Source organism: Mauremys mutica, chromosome 1, assembly GCF_020497125.1.
Source record: "Mauremys mutica isolate MM-2020 ecotype Southern chromosome 1, ASM2049712v1, whole genome shotgun sequence".
Lineage (NCBI taxonomy): Eukaryota > Metazoa > Chordata > Testudines > Geoemydidae > Mauremys > Mauremys mutica.
The window spans coordinates 109,926,917-109,943,294 of record NC_059072.1 but is presented as its reverse complement, the minus strand read 5'-3'; the positions used below and the strand labels follow the sequence as shown (position 1 = coordinate 109,943,294).

General features: G+C 45.9%; 1 protein-coding gene across 2 annotated transcripts in view; it reads left to right on the top strand.

Moving 5' to 3' along the window:
- Nucleotides 1–16,378, top strand: part of WASHC1 (WASH complex subunit 1) — a 70,741-nt gene that overhangs the window by 12,557 nt on the left and 41,806 nt on the right. For both annotated transcript variants that reach the window (XM_044990854.1, XM_044990845.1), the window contains exon 2: nt 7,067–7,220. In XM_044990854.1, the coding sequence (XP_044846789.1) occupies nt 7,072–7,220 (149 nt within the window). In that variant the 5' untranslated portion in view covers nt 7,067–7,071. The remainder of the gene's footprint in view (nt 1–7,066; nt 7,221–16,378) is intronic.

The window sequence follows — 16,378 nt, the reverse complement described above, 5'->3', positions numbered from 1 at the left end:
AAAGCACTTTTCGCAATTATCCCCATTTTACAGATGGGAAATTGAGGCGGGACGAGCGGAGCTGCCGCAGGCATGACTGCGGGAGCTCAACCGGAGCCGCGGGACCACGGCACCCGCCGCAGTCATGCCTGCGGCAGCTCCGCTCGTCCCGGGCTCCGGTGGACCTACCGCAGGCATGACTGCGGCAGGTCCACCGGAGCCAAATGCCGCCCCCCTGGGAAAGGGCCGCCCCACGCGCCTGCTTGGCGCGCTGGGGTCTAGAGCCGGCCCTGATTGAGGCACAGAGCGGGAAAGTGACTTGCCCAACGTCACCCAACAAGCCAGTCGCCGCGTTGGGATTAGAACTCAGGTCTCCTGAGTACTAGTCCAGTGCCTAGCCACTAGGCCATACTGTCTCCCGAAGATGGCTGATGCCTTGAGGAATGTGGGTTTGCCTCCCTCCTCACTTCCCAGATGATAAATGGGAGGAGGTAGTGATAAGACTTGATCGCACTTCCAAACTCAAAAGTTTCAGGGTGGCAAATGTGCCATGACGGAACATGGGAACTCCTCCTTGTGTACCCTGCTAGAAACTGCTCTGTACTGTTTTATGAAAACCGTATGGTTTTAATGGAATGTGTACCGTAAATCTTGAAGAAGCCTGGTAGAACAGCTATTGGGGAGAAATTTGTCCTGGCACATATTGATGACATTTGTGTTTTAGCTCAACTGAGAGGAGCCTGCGTCCCAGGTTAGGAGGATGCTTGAAGTTCTCTAGATCACTGGTGGAGAGTAGTCCTGCACAGTCGGTTGATAAAGGGGGAAGAGTTGTGAATAATTTTTATGGACAATGTGTGACTCGGTTTACCTACTCACTTTGTATTGTTACTCACTAGGAGTGAATGAGTTAATTTCTTGCTCTGAAACAGGGAAATTAGGGATAGGTGTATGTCACATATGGTAGTCTGGATTGGACCCAAAAATGCTAACAAGAACTGAATGGAATCAGCACATATGAATAGAAGTACTAATGACCAAACTCTGACTGGGCATTAACTCTTAACACCTGGCAACCAAGGGAGAGATGTGAAACACAATGGGAGCTGCAATGAGGGACAAAGACAGGAGGTGTCACATGACTGTTGAAAACTGGGATGGCCACGCCTACGCCGCAGGTGCTATCATGGCATAGCTACGGTCACTAACTATGCCACTATAACCCTGTAGTCTAGATGAAGACTACAGTGATGGAAGGGTTTTTCTTCTGTTGACCTAGCTTCATCTGCACTGGTGGTTAGGTTGGCTTAGCTATGGTGCTCAGGGGGATGGATTTTTCACATCCCTGAGTGCTGTGCTATGTCAACCTAAGATTTAAATGTAGACCAGGCCAGAGACACAAAGGATCTGACTGAGACTAAGGTGGATTCTAGGAGGCCATAGAATAATGGGGTAGTTGCTTTTGCCATTGGAGACTTTGTCCTGAGCTTGGCTTTTGATAAGGACTATCAAAGTCTGTACTCCGGGTGACTAATAAAGGCTGGTTTGCTTTGAAAAGGCTTTCCTATGTCACTGCAAATACTTAGAGGTTATATTGTTCCCTGAAGGGGTAAAGTCTCTAACAGTATTCTGAACTCATACAGACACACTGAGAAACAGGGATGCTGTAATCCGAAGGCCCAGTCTGAATTGTAGAGTTGTGAGGCTCACCGGTTTGAAAAGCTAAGCCTAGGGCAAATAGGGGTACTCCAAAGTAGACTATAAAGATGGGGCATCAAACCCTCTGAGACGAAACACCTTCAGTTTTGGATGCCAGCTTATACTACAGTCTCTCTTCCTGCTACTGTATGTACATGAACATCTAAGCAATATTTTTTAAGTAGTTGTTTGAAGTGTCCCATGGGCTTGTTAAGCTTTTTGTTTTGCTCATCTTTAGTCTGAGACTGATTGAAGGCATTTGTATACAAATCCCCTGGCTGGGTTGGGTTGGGTTGGACTGGAAGTTTAGACGGCAGTATTTAGTGTTATTCAGATAAAAGGTATCTGGCATTTTAAAGTCCTGCTGGATCATAATGTTGTTTGTGCTTTATGCAGATACAGTGGTTGCTGTTCTTCACACCTGGAAAATGCCTGTAGAAATTATGGGTTATAGGGATGAAATGGTGGAACCAGTCTGTGCTGTTCTCTCCCCTGGACGAGGATGTATATACTGACCATGCCGTACCTTGTGGCACAGCAGCAGGGGAAAGGGTGGCGCCTCCAGGAGCAGGTGTGGTGATTAGTGAATGTCTTCTGCCAATAGGGAACTAGGATTTTTTTCCCTTCATCTTTCAGTGCAGGAGTTGTGGAATGAGATGTAGTCACAGCAGCAATGAAACACACTTCTGCTATTCCCTGGGAGAATGGAGGAGGAGACTGTCACTTTAATAGACATATGGGGAAGGGAGAAAAGACATGGAGGGTCTTTCTGCTAAAGCAGGTCCCAAATCACATTACCTTGCTCCTCAATTTAGTGCGCTAATAGCCTACAGTAACCCATTCCATTAAGACTATATAATATAGGTGATGCCCACCCCATTTCAGTCCAGGGGCACATTGATGGGTGAGAGGCAAGGATGCAGTATGTGGTGTGCACGTGAAGCCCTGGAGTCATGATGAATACCAGGGCAAACTCTTCAGTAGGCTGCCTCTTCTGAGGCTATAACACATGGGTGGCTAACTCCCTTTGCAAAGGGACTGGCTGCTCCAGTGACATCTTGCCAGTGAGTGACTATTGGAGGTACACAGGGGGCACCTTGCTTTTCTGATGTGGTATAGGAAGGCCGTTTTTCTCTTCTCTCCTCCCCAAGCTGTGTCCCTGTGGAAGTGCCACACTCCAGAAATGCTGGGCTGTACATGGGAGTATTGCTCTCATATTTTGTGGGTAGGAGTCTCTACCCTGAAGCTGCAACAATGAGGTGATGTAGATCCTGCACCTATGACTAGGTTCCTTTCATGGACTGGTAAATGCTGCTGGGAAGGTGGGGGAGAGAACAATATCCTCTAAAGCTTCCCAGCTGTCTGCATGATATGCCAGTGCCTGTGGCTGGGGAGCTCTGGGCTGCCCTGTTTAATTCGCTCACTGTGAGGCACAGCTGGAGTTGGTCCCTGCTGCAGCTCTCTGATGGAATTGCTGGGACGCTAACTCCACCCGCCTCCCTTTTCATAGGGCTCTGTGTCCTCACAGCGTCTTTCTGGCCAGAGAGCCCCTCCAAACGTGGAGAAGCCCTTGTCTGGGTTTTTGTGTCTGAAATAGGCAACCTGGGATCTTGAGACCTAAATCAGGTCTGTCTTTCCTGGGCTCTGGGCTCGTGAGCTGCTATTTAAGAGGTCTCGGGTACCATGAGAGCTATGGTGGAGTGCAGCCTACTGCAGGGCCTAATTACAACCTTATTAATGCCTTTTTCATCACTTCCTTCGAGCCTTCAGATGGTGATTAAACCTATTTATAGGGCCAGAGTTCCTTAATATTCAGCACAGTGCACCTCTTCCCAATCAAATCAGTAACATCTGCATCTCTGATTGCTGCTTAATAACATTGTAGAACATGGTTAATTAAAAAAGGTATAAATAGACTTTTTTCATCCTCTAACTTTTCAGAGTGTTTTCCCCTCTCTTCTGCCATCCAAATAAAACTTTACACAAACTGAGGAAAGGTTGGCTTAGCAGAGGGAGCAGGGAAAACCTCTTGTCTTTATCACCTGTGGGTCAATGGGAATCCATCCTGCGCTCCCACCAGGGTTCGCTATCTGGCTTCTGCTCTGCTGTTGAATCAAATTTCAGCCCCTCCAACTCACACCAGGAACAATAATCCATGATGCGATAAAGAGAGAGTTCAGTATAAAAGCAATTTCAGAAGCAGTTGCCATATTTTAAAGACTACACATTAATTTCTAAATGTCTAATCGCCCATGAATGTTCCTTGGGGGCTTGATAGATTCACCTGGCTGCTGGAAGTGGGCAGTGTGACTGCTGCTGGCTCCAAATGGCTAAAATTTCTGGGCTGCTTAATGTTCCCTGCACCAGACACTGCATGCTGGGCGTCACTCTTTTCCCCTCTCCCAACCAGAAGACAATCTGTGCTTCCCCAGCGGTATGCCAGGAAAGGACTAAATTTAAAGCCCGATACGAACCAACTACACCAGAGCCAATCTGGCTTGACCAGAGCCCATCGGGTTGTTTACACGCCTGACCCAACACTTTTGTAGTGTGGTTTGCATTGGGTTGCAAGGGTCTAGATGCTGGCCTGGATTCCATTTTCTTTACTTTGTTTCCTCCATGGAGCCACTGGGGTTATTTACTCCCTGGCCTTGCTGCCTGCCTCTCTCATGGCCCGCTGCCCACGCCAGCTCTGCACCATGCACTTGAAGGACAGCTGGTTCCCCCTGCCCCTGGGCCGCTCCCCCAACATGTGTCAGCGCCACTGCCTTAGTTTCAAAGTTACAACACAACAGGGATACCTCCCTCTAGCAAAGGGAACATTCACAAGTTGAGAAAACAAAGATAAACTAATATGCCTTGCCTGGCTGTTACTTGCAAGTTTGAAATATGAGAGACTTGTTCAGAAAGATTTGGAGAGCATGGATTGATGTCTGGTCCCTCTTAGTCCCAAGAGCAAACACCACCAAAACAAAGAGCACAACAAAAGCCCCCCTTTCCCCCCCCCTCCAAAGATTTGAAAGTATCTTGTCCCCTTATTGGTCCTTTGGGTCAGGTGTCAGCCAGGTTACCTGAGCTTCTTAACCCTTTATAGGTAAAAGGATTTTGGTGCCTCTGGCCAGGAGGGATTTTATAGTATTGTATACAGGAGGGTTGTTACCCTTCCCTTTATAGTTATGACAGTGGCAGTATGGGCTTTTCACACCTTGTCCCACTAATCTGTATCTCCTGGAAAGGGGTGATGGGAGCTGGACAGTAGCCCTTATGGCTTCTGAGTGCCAGTAACTTGATTCAACTTGTAATATTAGCTTTTTTTGTGTTGACGCTTTTCAATTGGAAACTGGACTGAGGCAATCAATTAATTTTATACAGATCTCTGAACAAATCAGATTTTAAGTTTTCCTAATTCTTGTTGATGCTTATGATGTCTGCCTTGGCCTATTACCCTACAATGATGAGATGGCTCAGTGCTTTTATATCTCTGGATGTCAGCCTGTCACCTCACTGTTTGGCTGACAAAGTCGAACAATTGTGGAAGCAGAAGAATTGAAGTTGAGTTATGCTCAGTAAAGCGATCAAAAAATGTCATCTTGCGGTTAGACTTATTACTCGTCTGATAATTCCATATCAAACTTGCTAGGCTTATAAATCGAAATAATTTCCTGTCCATCTGCAGAATAGGTTTGGTTAGGAGTGTGAGAATTGATGTGTCTTCTACTTCAAACATCATCAGCACTAATCATTCTGGATTCAGAACTTGGCTGATAGCCCTGCCTGTGATGCCTGAAACAGAACAGAATTGGTCTTGCTCCTCTAGAGTCGTCGGCAGTTTCGATGGCTGGACTTGGCTGGTTAGTTTGCTAACAAAACTAAGGTTGTGACTACAGAGAGACACCTCTGTTCCCCACTTCTTTTAGTGAACTTTCCCCACAATCAGATTTGGTTACAGTAAAATGGAAAGTGACTCCACAGAATTAAAGAAGGTGTTTCCTTACCATATGTGGTGGGAAATCTTGGATCTGAGGGAACAAATTCAGAACTGATGTGTAATTTACCCATCAAGAAGTGACTAGAGGGAAGAGTTATTTGGTGTAACTCATGTGTTGTGCAGCTGAAAGATGATTTGAGGTGTATGCAGCGACCACTGTCATTTATCTCTTTACATCCTCTTATAAATTGTTCTAACTGTCTGTTCAGGCTCTTGCCATGTAAGTTACCCATCATAGACTCTACAGATATGGTAATTGCACCACCTAACACATCCCTTCTGAATTAGGCTCCAGGAGCAAATTGGGGGAAATTCTCCTGATAGCGTCAGGGTGTGTGGTCCCGAGAGTGTTCTTTGCACAAGACTGGTCCCTGAACAAGACTGTGTGAAAACTGTAATATCTCCCAGTACCAGCAGAGGGAGCACAAAGGCTAAGGGGTTTTTTTACTATCTTTCTAATAAACTTAATTTTCATCCCACATTAGCGTCTTTTTTAATTTTAATGAGTTAATACTTGTATTATGGCCCCAAGTGCGGTCTGGGTCCCATTGTGCTGGGTGCTATACAAACACATTGAGACAATTCTTGCCTCGAGTTTATTACAATCTAAATAGACAAGACACACAAAGGGAGGAAGCTGGAAACAGATATGGGGTGAAGTGATTTGGCCAAGGTCACAAAACAGGCTAATGGAAGAGGTGAGATTGGAACCCAGGTCTCCTGACCCCTAATGCTTTCTCAATTCGACCATACTACCTCTCAAATAGTAATAATGAGTAGACTTGGCTTCCATTTTCAGTGTGCCCAGAGAAGCTGGTTTCTGTAGTGATTCCCTCTCTCTGGTTCCTGGCAGTTTTTTCTTCTTGTATGGTGAACCACGGCAGACCCTCCGGAAAACTACAGGAGCAATTCAGGGTGACACCAACACATTTGGCTAATTACATGAAAGAGACTGTTGCACATTTCTAGATGGTACTGTTCTAGGATGTGCCTAACTTGCCCTTTCCTTCACAGTTTCTGGGTGTTCTCATGTCTGCCTGAGGGCTGGTCTACACTGGGGGGGAGGGATCGATCTAAGATACGCAACTTCGCGTAGCTGAAGTCCAAGTATCTTAGTTCGACTTACCTGGCCGTCCTCACAGTGACAAGCCGACTGCTGTGGCTCCCTCGTCGACTCCGCTTACTCCTCCTGCTGAGGTGGAGTACGGGCGTCGATTTGGGGATCGATTTATCGTGTCTAGACGAGATGCGATAAATAGATCCCCGATAGATCAGTTACTACCCGCCAATCCGGCGGGTAGTGTAGATGTGGCCTAAGTCAAGGAGAAGAGTAAAGATATAAGGTTCCTGGGATGAGATGGAGCTGCATATGCTGCAATTACCTGTTCACACTCTCTCCCACAGGCACAATGGCTACAGTGACCCAGAAGCACTTCTTGGAAGGGCAGACTTACTCTGTCCCTCTGATCCAACCGGACTTGCGCAGGGAAGAGGCTATTCATCAGGTTGCAGATGCACTTCAGTATTTGCAGAAAGTGTCTAGTGATATCTTCAACAGGTATGTTGCTGTCACACAGGGAACTGGGACTGATGCTGCGTGCCAAGCAGGAGAAAACCAAATACTGCGATAAGACTTTGACACTGAAGGGGGCCTTGGAGAGCCACCAGAGTTCCAAAGGGGGTGGGGAGGGCCAGATGTACCCCAGCAAAAATAGACTGAGTTCAGGTTTGTTCAGTAAGATTAAGGCTAAGATTGTGTCATGATATTTTTAATAGGGCTGTCAATTAACTGCCGTTAACGCCTGCGATTAACGCACAGCACAATTAACGCGCATTAATTGCAGACCCTCTGGGCGGGAAGGCAGCAAGAGCTGCTCTGAAAAACTTTTTTGGTCAGGTGCAGTAACACAGGCTGCCACCAGAGGACGAGAAGAGACGAGGCTACAGAAAGCAATGTAGTTCTCATCCCCGCATTTTTAAAGTAAAAACTAGGGCTGTCGATTAATGGGAATTAACTCACGTGATTAACTCAAAAATTAACTTCAATTAAAAAAATTAATCGCGATTAATTGCACAGTTAAACTATAGAATACCAATTGAAATTTATTAAATATTTTTTGATGTTTTTCTACATTTTCAAATATATTGATTTCTATTACAGCACACCATACAAAGTGTACAGGGCTCACTTTGTTTTTTTATATATATATATTTGCACTGTAAAAATGATAAACTTATTTTTCAGTTTACCTCATACAAGTACTGTAATGCAATCTCTTTATTGTGGAAGTGTAACTTACAAATGTATTTTGTTGTTACATAACTGCACTCAAAAAACAAAACAATGTAAAACTGTAGAGGCTGCAGTCTACTCAGTCCTACTTCTTGTTCAGCCAATCGCTAAGACAAACAAGTTTGTTTACATTTATGGGAGATACTGCTGACTGCTTCTTATTTACAATGTCACCCGAAAGTGAGAACAGGTGTTTGCATGGCACTTTTGTAGCCAGCGTTGCAAGGTAGTTACATGCCAGATATGGTAATCATTCATATGCCCCTTCATGCTTCAACCACCATTCCAGAGGACATGCTTCCATGCTGATGAGGCTTGTTTAAAAAAAAAAAGTGTTAATTAATTTTGTGACTGAACTCCTTGGGGGAGAATTGTATGTCTCCTGTTCTGTTTTACCTGCATTCTGCCATATATTTCACGTTATAGTAGTCTCAGATGATGATTAAGCACATGCTGTTCATTTTAAGAACACTTTCGCTGCAGATTTGACAAAAGGCAAAGAAGGTACCAATGTGAGATTTCTAAGGATAACTACAGCACTCAGCCCAAGGCTTAAGAATCTGAAGTGCTGTCCAAAATCTGAGAGTGACAAGGTGTGGAGAATGTTTTCAGATGTCTTAAAAGAGCAACACTCTAATTTGGAAACTACAGAACCCAAACCACAATACAAGAAAAACAAACTGCTGGTGCATCTGACTCAGATGATGAAAATGAACATGCGTCGGTCCGCTGTGCTTTGAATCGTTATCGAGCAGAACCCGTCATCAGCATGGATGCATGCTGACCCCCCCTCCTGCCCCGAGCCCCATGCCACCCGGAGTTGGGGCTGACCCCACCCACCCCAATGCCGCCCAGGGCTGCGACTGACCCCCCCCATCCCGAGCTAGGGGGCTTTTCTTCCCCTCCCCCCCTCAGCTCCGTGCCTCCCCCAGCTGAGGCTGATGCCCCCTCAAGCTCTGCACCACTCAGGAGTCAGCTCTGAAGCCAGCACTGCTCGCCAGCAGCAAATTTCTTGACAGCCCTAATTTTTAGTAAAAGTCACAGATAGGTCACGGGCAAAAAAGAAAAATTCATGGAAGCCGTGACCTGCCCCTGACTTTCACTAAAAATATTGATGACAAAATGGGGATCTATGGGTCCCTACACGGCTTGAGGAGGGGAGCTGCGCAGGGACTAGGAGCCACCTGCAGCACCTGGGGACTCTGGTGTACCCCTACCACCTGCCTGGATTCTGTGGCTTCTGCAACCTCCATGACTAAATCGTAGCCTTAAGTGTGATCAAATAGTTGCCTGTGCTGGGTTTGCTTTTAGCATGCAGCAATTTGGTAGTGTTTGTCTTCAACTCCATGGCAGGCTGCCACATACTGCAGTGTTATTTCTGCCACAGATCTGCTCATTTTCTTCTTTTTCACTTTTAAACGGGAAATCTTACTATTTATAATAACTTGCAGTGTCTTTTTCTTGTCTTTTAGTTTGATCTCTACTCAGCCATGTTGGTTGCAGTATGATTCCTCCCTAAGTTTCTAGTGTCTTGTACCTCCTAGTGTGTACATCGTGAGATCTGAGACTGTATTTGAGTTTGCTGTTAAGTCCTAGTCTTTGGTCCCTGGTGAGTTGAATTATTCTGTTAAATAGTTCTTGCAGTGGCTTTCGTGAGGTTGTATTTGCCTAGTATATTTTTTTATGATTTAGATAGATTTCTACTGTCCTTTCTCAGATTGGATTTTATAGCCAGCCTGAAACTCCTCTGGTTTATTGTGAGGGCTAGGCATGTCCAATTCAGGTTGTGGGGTCTCTCTAAATCCATCAATTTGGCTGTGCTTTTTTTCCCCTGGCAGACCGTGATTTCAACGTTTCCTAGGACATGTTTGGCCTCCGTGCTAATAGCAATTCTTTAGCTGGTGTAGATTCCTCATCTTGAGAGGGTGATAGTATGATTACGTTATCAACATGAAATTTCTGCTGTCCTCAGTGGTGAAAGTAAGCCGGTACGGTCTGGTACGGCATACTGTCAAGAGCAAGTACGCCGTGCTGGACTGGACCGGCTTCTGTGGCGGTGATTTAAAGGGCCCAGTGCTCCGGCCGCTGTGTGGAGCCCCGGGCCCTTTAAAGCGCTGCCAGAGCTCCGGCAGCCGGGCTCAAGTGGGGATTTAAAGGGCCCGGAGCGCCGGCCGCTGCGGCGAGCCCTGGGCCCTTTAATTTGCCCCTGAGCCCCGGGGATCCCAGCCACCTCTGCAGCTGGGAGCGCTGGGGTGATTTAAAGGCCCCAGCCGGAGCCCCAGGGCCTTTAAATCTTGAAAGGCCCCACCTCTTCCGGTTGAGGTCATGCCTCTTCCAGTTGAGGCCACGCCCCCGCTCAGGACTCCGGCAGTACCGGTAAGTCCTTAAGTTATTTTCACCCCTGGCTGTCCTATGTAATAGTGTCACAAGAGTCTTGGGTGCAGGGATTGCTCCAGTTGAGCAATTGAATCACTGACATGTAGGCTGGAATGGATAGACCTGAGGCTTTGTTCTCTCTTACTCCTTGCACTGTGGGAGCTCTGTGGGGTTGGGGAGGTTAGAGGGAGCTCTGGAGGGGCCAGAGACATGCAGAGGGGAGGTCTTATGGGACCCCAGTGGATGGCAGATGGGGTCTCTGTCTGAAATCCTTATTCTGTGCATGAATAAAGCTATCAGCTAACAGGAGCTGTTCTTTCATTTCTGTACTTGCTGTTTTGTGAGGCAATGCTCTGTAATTTCCTTGGGGATGAGGGCCTGCTCCTTAGCATGCAAGTCACTCACAAGTCCTGAACGCTGACTGTGACACTGCTCCCTCACTCTTCAGTGCGCTCATGACTTTTAATTACTAATTTTTTCCAACAGCAGAGGAGACTTCATTGGGCCCTTTGTTTGCTTTGCCTTTCTTCTGAGGTCTCTGCTCTCCAATATAATTAATAATGATTTAGTAATTATGCAGGCGTCTGATTAAAAGTTCCCCAACCTTGGGTGTTCTGTGCCAATCAAGAGAGAGAGGCTTTCAAGGTGAGAACTTTGCTACTTAGAAAAAGTGGCCTTTTCTCTTCCCTGAGATAAGGCAGCTATATCTCCTGTTTCCAGGAAGGAGCAGCCTTATCAGGAGGAAGCTGCCTGTTCTGAACTGCAAATCACCAGCTCACTGTGATGGGGGGAGAGAAACTTGTGCAATATAGCAGGTTCAGCTGAGTGTGTCAAGCTCCTTGCATTTGTGGTGTGAGAGAGACAGAAATGTTGTTGCTATGTTGTAGTAGCAGATTGCTTGGTACTGCACTTCCAGGAGTGGCAAGGGGATCTGTATAACTGTCTGAGGTGAAGTGGAAGAAGGTCTGAGTTTTTCCCCACCCCTATCCATGTTATGTGCTCTAGAGTCTGCTTTGAATTTTAACCGGATGATGACATGAATACCAGATGAGGATTTCTTCTGGTTAAAACAATCTACCTTAGGAACGATCTTCCTCCTGAAGGCATTTATGCTCTCCACCCTCGGGAATATGTTGCCGATGATACAGAAAGGGCACCAGTGATGTGATGAGGGCTGTCATGGACTGTCTAGGTCTCACATAACCCTGGGATAGGGGCAGAGGAGGGGCATATGCTGGGTAGGTTAATGGAGGCCAGGGGCTGCCACAGTGAAAAGGACACGTGGAGTTAGCCTCCTTGAAAAGGGCACAAAGGACATCTTTGAATTTTGGGAAGAGGGAGAAAGGAAAAGGGAAACTTCTTGCGGCTTGGGAAGGTTTAGGAACCACCACATGTAACAAGTGCAGAAAATTTGTGCCTGTTCTCTCCTTTGCAAATGTTCTGTCCTTGGCTTTGGCTCTGGTAAACTACTTAGTGGTGAAAGCATTTCTCATGGTTGACTAATCTGTAAAGAGCCAAAGGGGTATGTGGCTGGGGTAATCTGTGGTCAAGACCTGTAGTTCTCCCATTCACAGATAAAGATTTTTAAGGTTAGTTTAATGCTAGTGAAAGATGTTTGACAGCCCTGGAGAATGAGCTCTCCTATCTTCAGAACAGGTAAAGCATTTGGGGAGAGGGAGGGTTCTTGTGTGAAATACAGCATGTGACTGCAGCAGCAATATCTGATCTGTCCTGTCCTTGGATTGTGACCAAGAAGCACCATCTCCAGGGAATGGGTAGGAAGCTTGGCCTCCATGACTGGTTGAGACCTTAGTGATTTGGTTGCTGCCACTAGGGAGGTGATGTTACTGTGTTGTTGCAATCGGGTGCTTACATTGGTGAGACACATTTAAGTGTTAGACACAGGCCCAGCTAGGTTGACATAAGGTGACTTACTTTGACCTAACTTTGTAGTGTATATCAGGCCTGAGACCCACCCAGGGCTGCCTCAGATAGAATACACCAAACTCAGGTGTGCTGGTAGTGTTTGCTGTAGATGCTAGGCCCTAAACTGGGACAACAAGCTCACTTGTCACTTCAGCTGTCAATTTCTGTATTCTGTCACCAATCTTACTAACAGTCCAGTCCCCTTCAGAGGATTCCTGTCCTCTTGATGCCAGTATTCGTGGGTTTGCTGGAGTGAGAGGCTGAAGCTATAGTTATCAGGACCATATTCCAGTTTGATGGAAGTTTTATTCTGTTGCATGTTAGCTAGGAAAGGAGTTCATGTAATTAGCCCACCGTGGAAACTAGAATGCATTCACTGCTCGATCAGGGCTAAACAGTTTAGAGCAGGGGGAGTCAATTATTTTTTTTTTTTTTTTGGCAAGGTCCAAATTTCTTGGTCGAGGTCCAAACTCTAGAGAAAATAATTATAATAAAAAATAACACTAATGACAAGTAACTAAAAATTTCAGGTTCCGTTCAAAAGCGTTTGGCGGTCTGGATTTGGCCCACGGTCCGCCTGCTGACTACCCTCGGTTAGGATTATATGTTGAAGGGTGCTCTTTTATGCTTTTTTTTAAAAAGTCCTTATATCATAGGGCTTGGCTACACTGGAGAGTTGCAGCGCTGGTGGTGGGTTTACAGTGCTGCAACTCACTCACCGTCCACACTTGCAAGGCACATACAGCGCTGCATCTCCCTGGCTGCAGCGCTGGCTGTACTCCTGCTCTGCCTTGGGTATAACTGTTGCAGGGCTGGTGATGCAGCGCTGCTCCGCCAGTGTGGCCACCAAAAGTGCTGTAATTGGCCTCCAGCAGAATTTTCCCATAATGCTTTTAACTAAAGAACTCTCTTTGTTTTGTTATGATGCCTCTCTTTGTTTTGTTGTGAACTCGGGGCTCCCGGAGCTGCTTATCTAAAAAACAAACACAGCTCCTGTTTGCTGTGAATGAGGCAGGCAGGGGGATGAATGTCTACAGCTAGTGTTTGCTTTAGGAGAGAAACAGCATGGCGGGGGAGGTGGGGAGTCCGTCGGAGCAGCTGCTTATCTGGTCTGCAGGCTGTTTGCATTTAAGAGTGAATGAGGCGTCGGGGAAATGGTCAGAATTTGCAAGGCAGGGAGCTAACACAGTGTCGGCTCCAAAAATCCACTCTCTCTCTCTCTCCCCCATGCTCCCTGTCACACTCCACCCCACCCCCCTCTTTTGAAAAGCACGTTGCAGCCACTTGAACGCTGGGATAGCTGCCCATAATGCACCACTCCCAACACCGCTGCAAATGTGGCCACACTGCAGCGCTGGTAGCTGTCAGTGTGACCACAGTCCAGCGCTTTCCCTACACAGCTGTACGAAGACAGCTTTAACTCCCAGCGCTGCACATCTGCAAGTGTAGCCAAGCCCATAGTCTTCAGATTCTTACTGATCTTGAAATGTCAGGAGTCTAACTCTGGGGCAGCCAAAGAGAGCTTCTAATACTCTCCTCAGGAACCAGAGTGACTGCCTACAGCACTTGATTAACAAGAGGCCCTCTTCTTCTTTTCCTAATTACTGTCCCCTATATGGGGCCTTGGATTGGAATCATCTGCCATCGTTTCTGCCACTCAGATGCTATTGGCGATGCAATTCATCTGACTTTGGCACGTTTCATTGCTTTTCTGATGGGCTTTTGGCTGTCTGTGACTTCTCTGTGAGGAGTTAGCTCTTCTCTCAAGTTATGGAGTTTTTGGTTTCCTGCTAATATTTGTTGGGGTGGGTGTGGTATTTTGTTTTTGTAGTGGTTTTTTTTGCAGAGCTTGTTAAACTCCTGTGATACACACATTCGCTATTCAAACTACTCCCTGATCTGGAGCATATACCCCAGGCTTGTTACTGTAGTATAATGTGTAGAGAATCAGATAGGGATTTTAGAATATTTTGGCTTTTAAGTTACCTTATTTGTATTTTTACTGCCACAACATTTACGTTAATTTTGGTCTGGAGCTTGCTTGTCATGTCCTGGCTTCCTCTGTTTCCCAGCAAGAAATTCTAACATTTCTTAAATGCACACACAGAAGAAAAGTTTAACACTTAAAAACAAACCCAAGCAAGTCTCTGTTTGTTTGAATGTCCTTATTCCCTCCCTATTTGCATGGAACAGGATTTTGAGAAACTTGAGAATTTTTTCCCATACAAAATTATAACTTCAAAGAAATTAAATATACTTGAAAGAGTTTGTAGATACTAGAAACTTTAGGCTGTTATTTCAATCTGAGAAGAACTTTTATTTTAACGTTAAAAAGGAAGTGATGGAAATATTAAGGTTCTTTTGAGGCCTACTGGGAAACAATAAGAATGATATAGAACAGCCTACAAGCCTAGGGAGGAAGTGGAATGGGTGGAGTCATTGGTGATTGGGGAGATGGGCATTAGCTAGTGGGTGGATTCAGCTGTTATTGAATGTTGAAGAGGAGAATGGGTGGAGATGTGAACTGTTAGGGGATTTGGTTGGTTAGGATCTAGAGCAGGGGTCGGCAACCTTTCAGAAGTGGTGTGCCAGGTCTTCATTTATTCACTCTGATTTAAGGTTTCGTGTGCCAGTAATACATTTTAACGTTTTTAGAAGCTCTCTTTCTATAAGTCTATAATATATAACTAAACTATTGTTATATGTAAAATAAATAAGGTTTTAAAAATGTTTGACGCTTCATTTAAAATTAAATTAAAATGCAGAGCCCCCCCGGACCAATGGCCAGGATCCGGGTAGTGCGAGTGCCACTGAAAATCAGCTCGCGTGCCAAAGTTGGCACGCGTGCTATAGGTTGCCTACCCCTGATCTAGAGATTTCTGGAAGGTGGGCAGAGGATTTGATGTATACAGGTAGCCTAGTTCTAGCGTAAACTTAGCCACGTCTACACTGGCGCATAGGTTGGTATAACTTACGGTGCTCAGGGGTGTGAATAATCCACACCCCTGACTGATGTAAGTTATACTGACCTAAATGCCAGTGTGCACAGCACTATGTCGGTGGGAGAGCTTCTGCCACCAACATAGCTACTGCTTCTTGTGGGAGGTGAAGTAATCAAACCGACGGGAGAGCTTTCTCTGTTGGCCCAGTGTCTTCACCACAAATTCTACAGCTGCATCGGTGCCGCAGTGGCACTTCTAGTGCAGTTAGCTTCACTTTTGAATGCATTAGGTGTGCGTTTCTCCTGTTAATTGTAGGAAATGTGAAAGCTGCTGATTAGTAGTGGAAATGGTGATAGGCAGATGTTTGGCAATCAGTAAACACTAAGAATTTATTACAGTGGTGCATCCCCTTCCCTGGCTCCATGTGAGCGAGGATCTGGGGAATACTTCATGCATATCAGAAGCTCTAAAGCACTGGAGCGAGGGTCGGGGGGATGGGAACACCCACTCAGATGAATGGAGCAGTTCACATGTTTCAGCTATTGTTTCAGGCTGTATTCCTCTCGAGGGGAATTCTCAATCAGCTGAGAGCATCACATTGAAATGAATGGGCCACATCACATCCTTCCAAGCCTCCTATGCTGCAGATGAATATGCAGAAGGAGCCCTTTATCTCCATCATCCCTCTGTCCTTCCTGTTTAAAGGACAACACTTCTATGTGCTCTAAAATCCACATGCTTGCATGAATTTCCTTGAAATTTGCTAGGCTTCATGGGAGTGCAGAGTGAGGTTTATGACCCACATTTGGGGTCATTTGAGCCAGAGTTCAGAGATATAAGATCCTCCCCCCCCAAAAAAGCAATTTTTTAACGTTTCTAGGTGTCTTCCCCCCTCCCCTGTTAAAGCAGCACTGGAGATCAGTATCGCTGTGATGGGTCAGAATCATCTCAGTTGGTCTTTTTTTATTATTTATTTATTTAAGCCAAGGTAGTGCAGGGCACCCTCTAAGTCTGTGTGGGACCCAAATTATGAATGTTATTTAAGAACATGTTGACTTCTTTGCTAGTGTAGTGTATAGTCTGGAAGGATTACAGTGCGCATGCGCCAATAAAATAAAAAACCATGAGAGGGTGTCTATACAGCTGCTTTATGCTTTTCCGGCATAATGCTGATGCCAT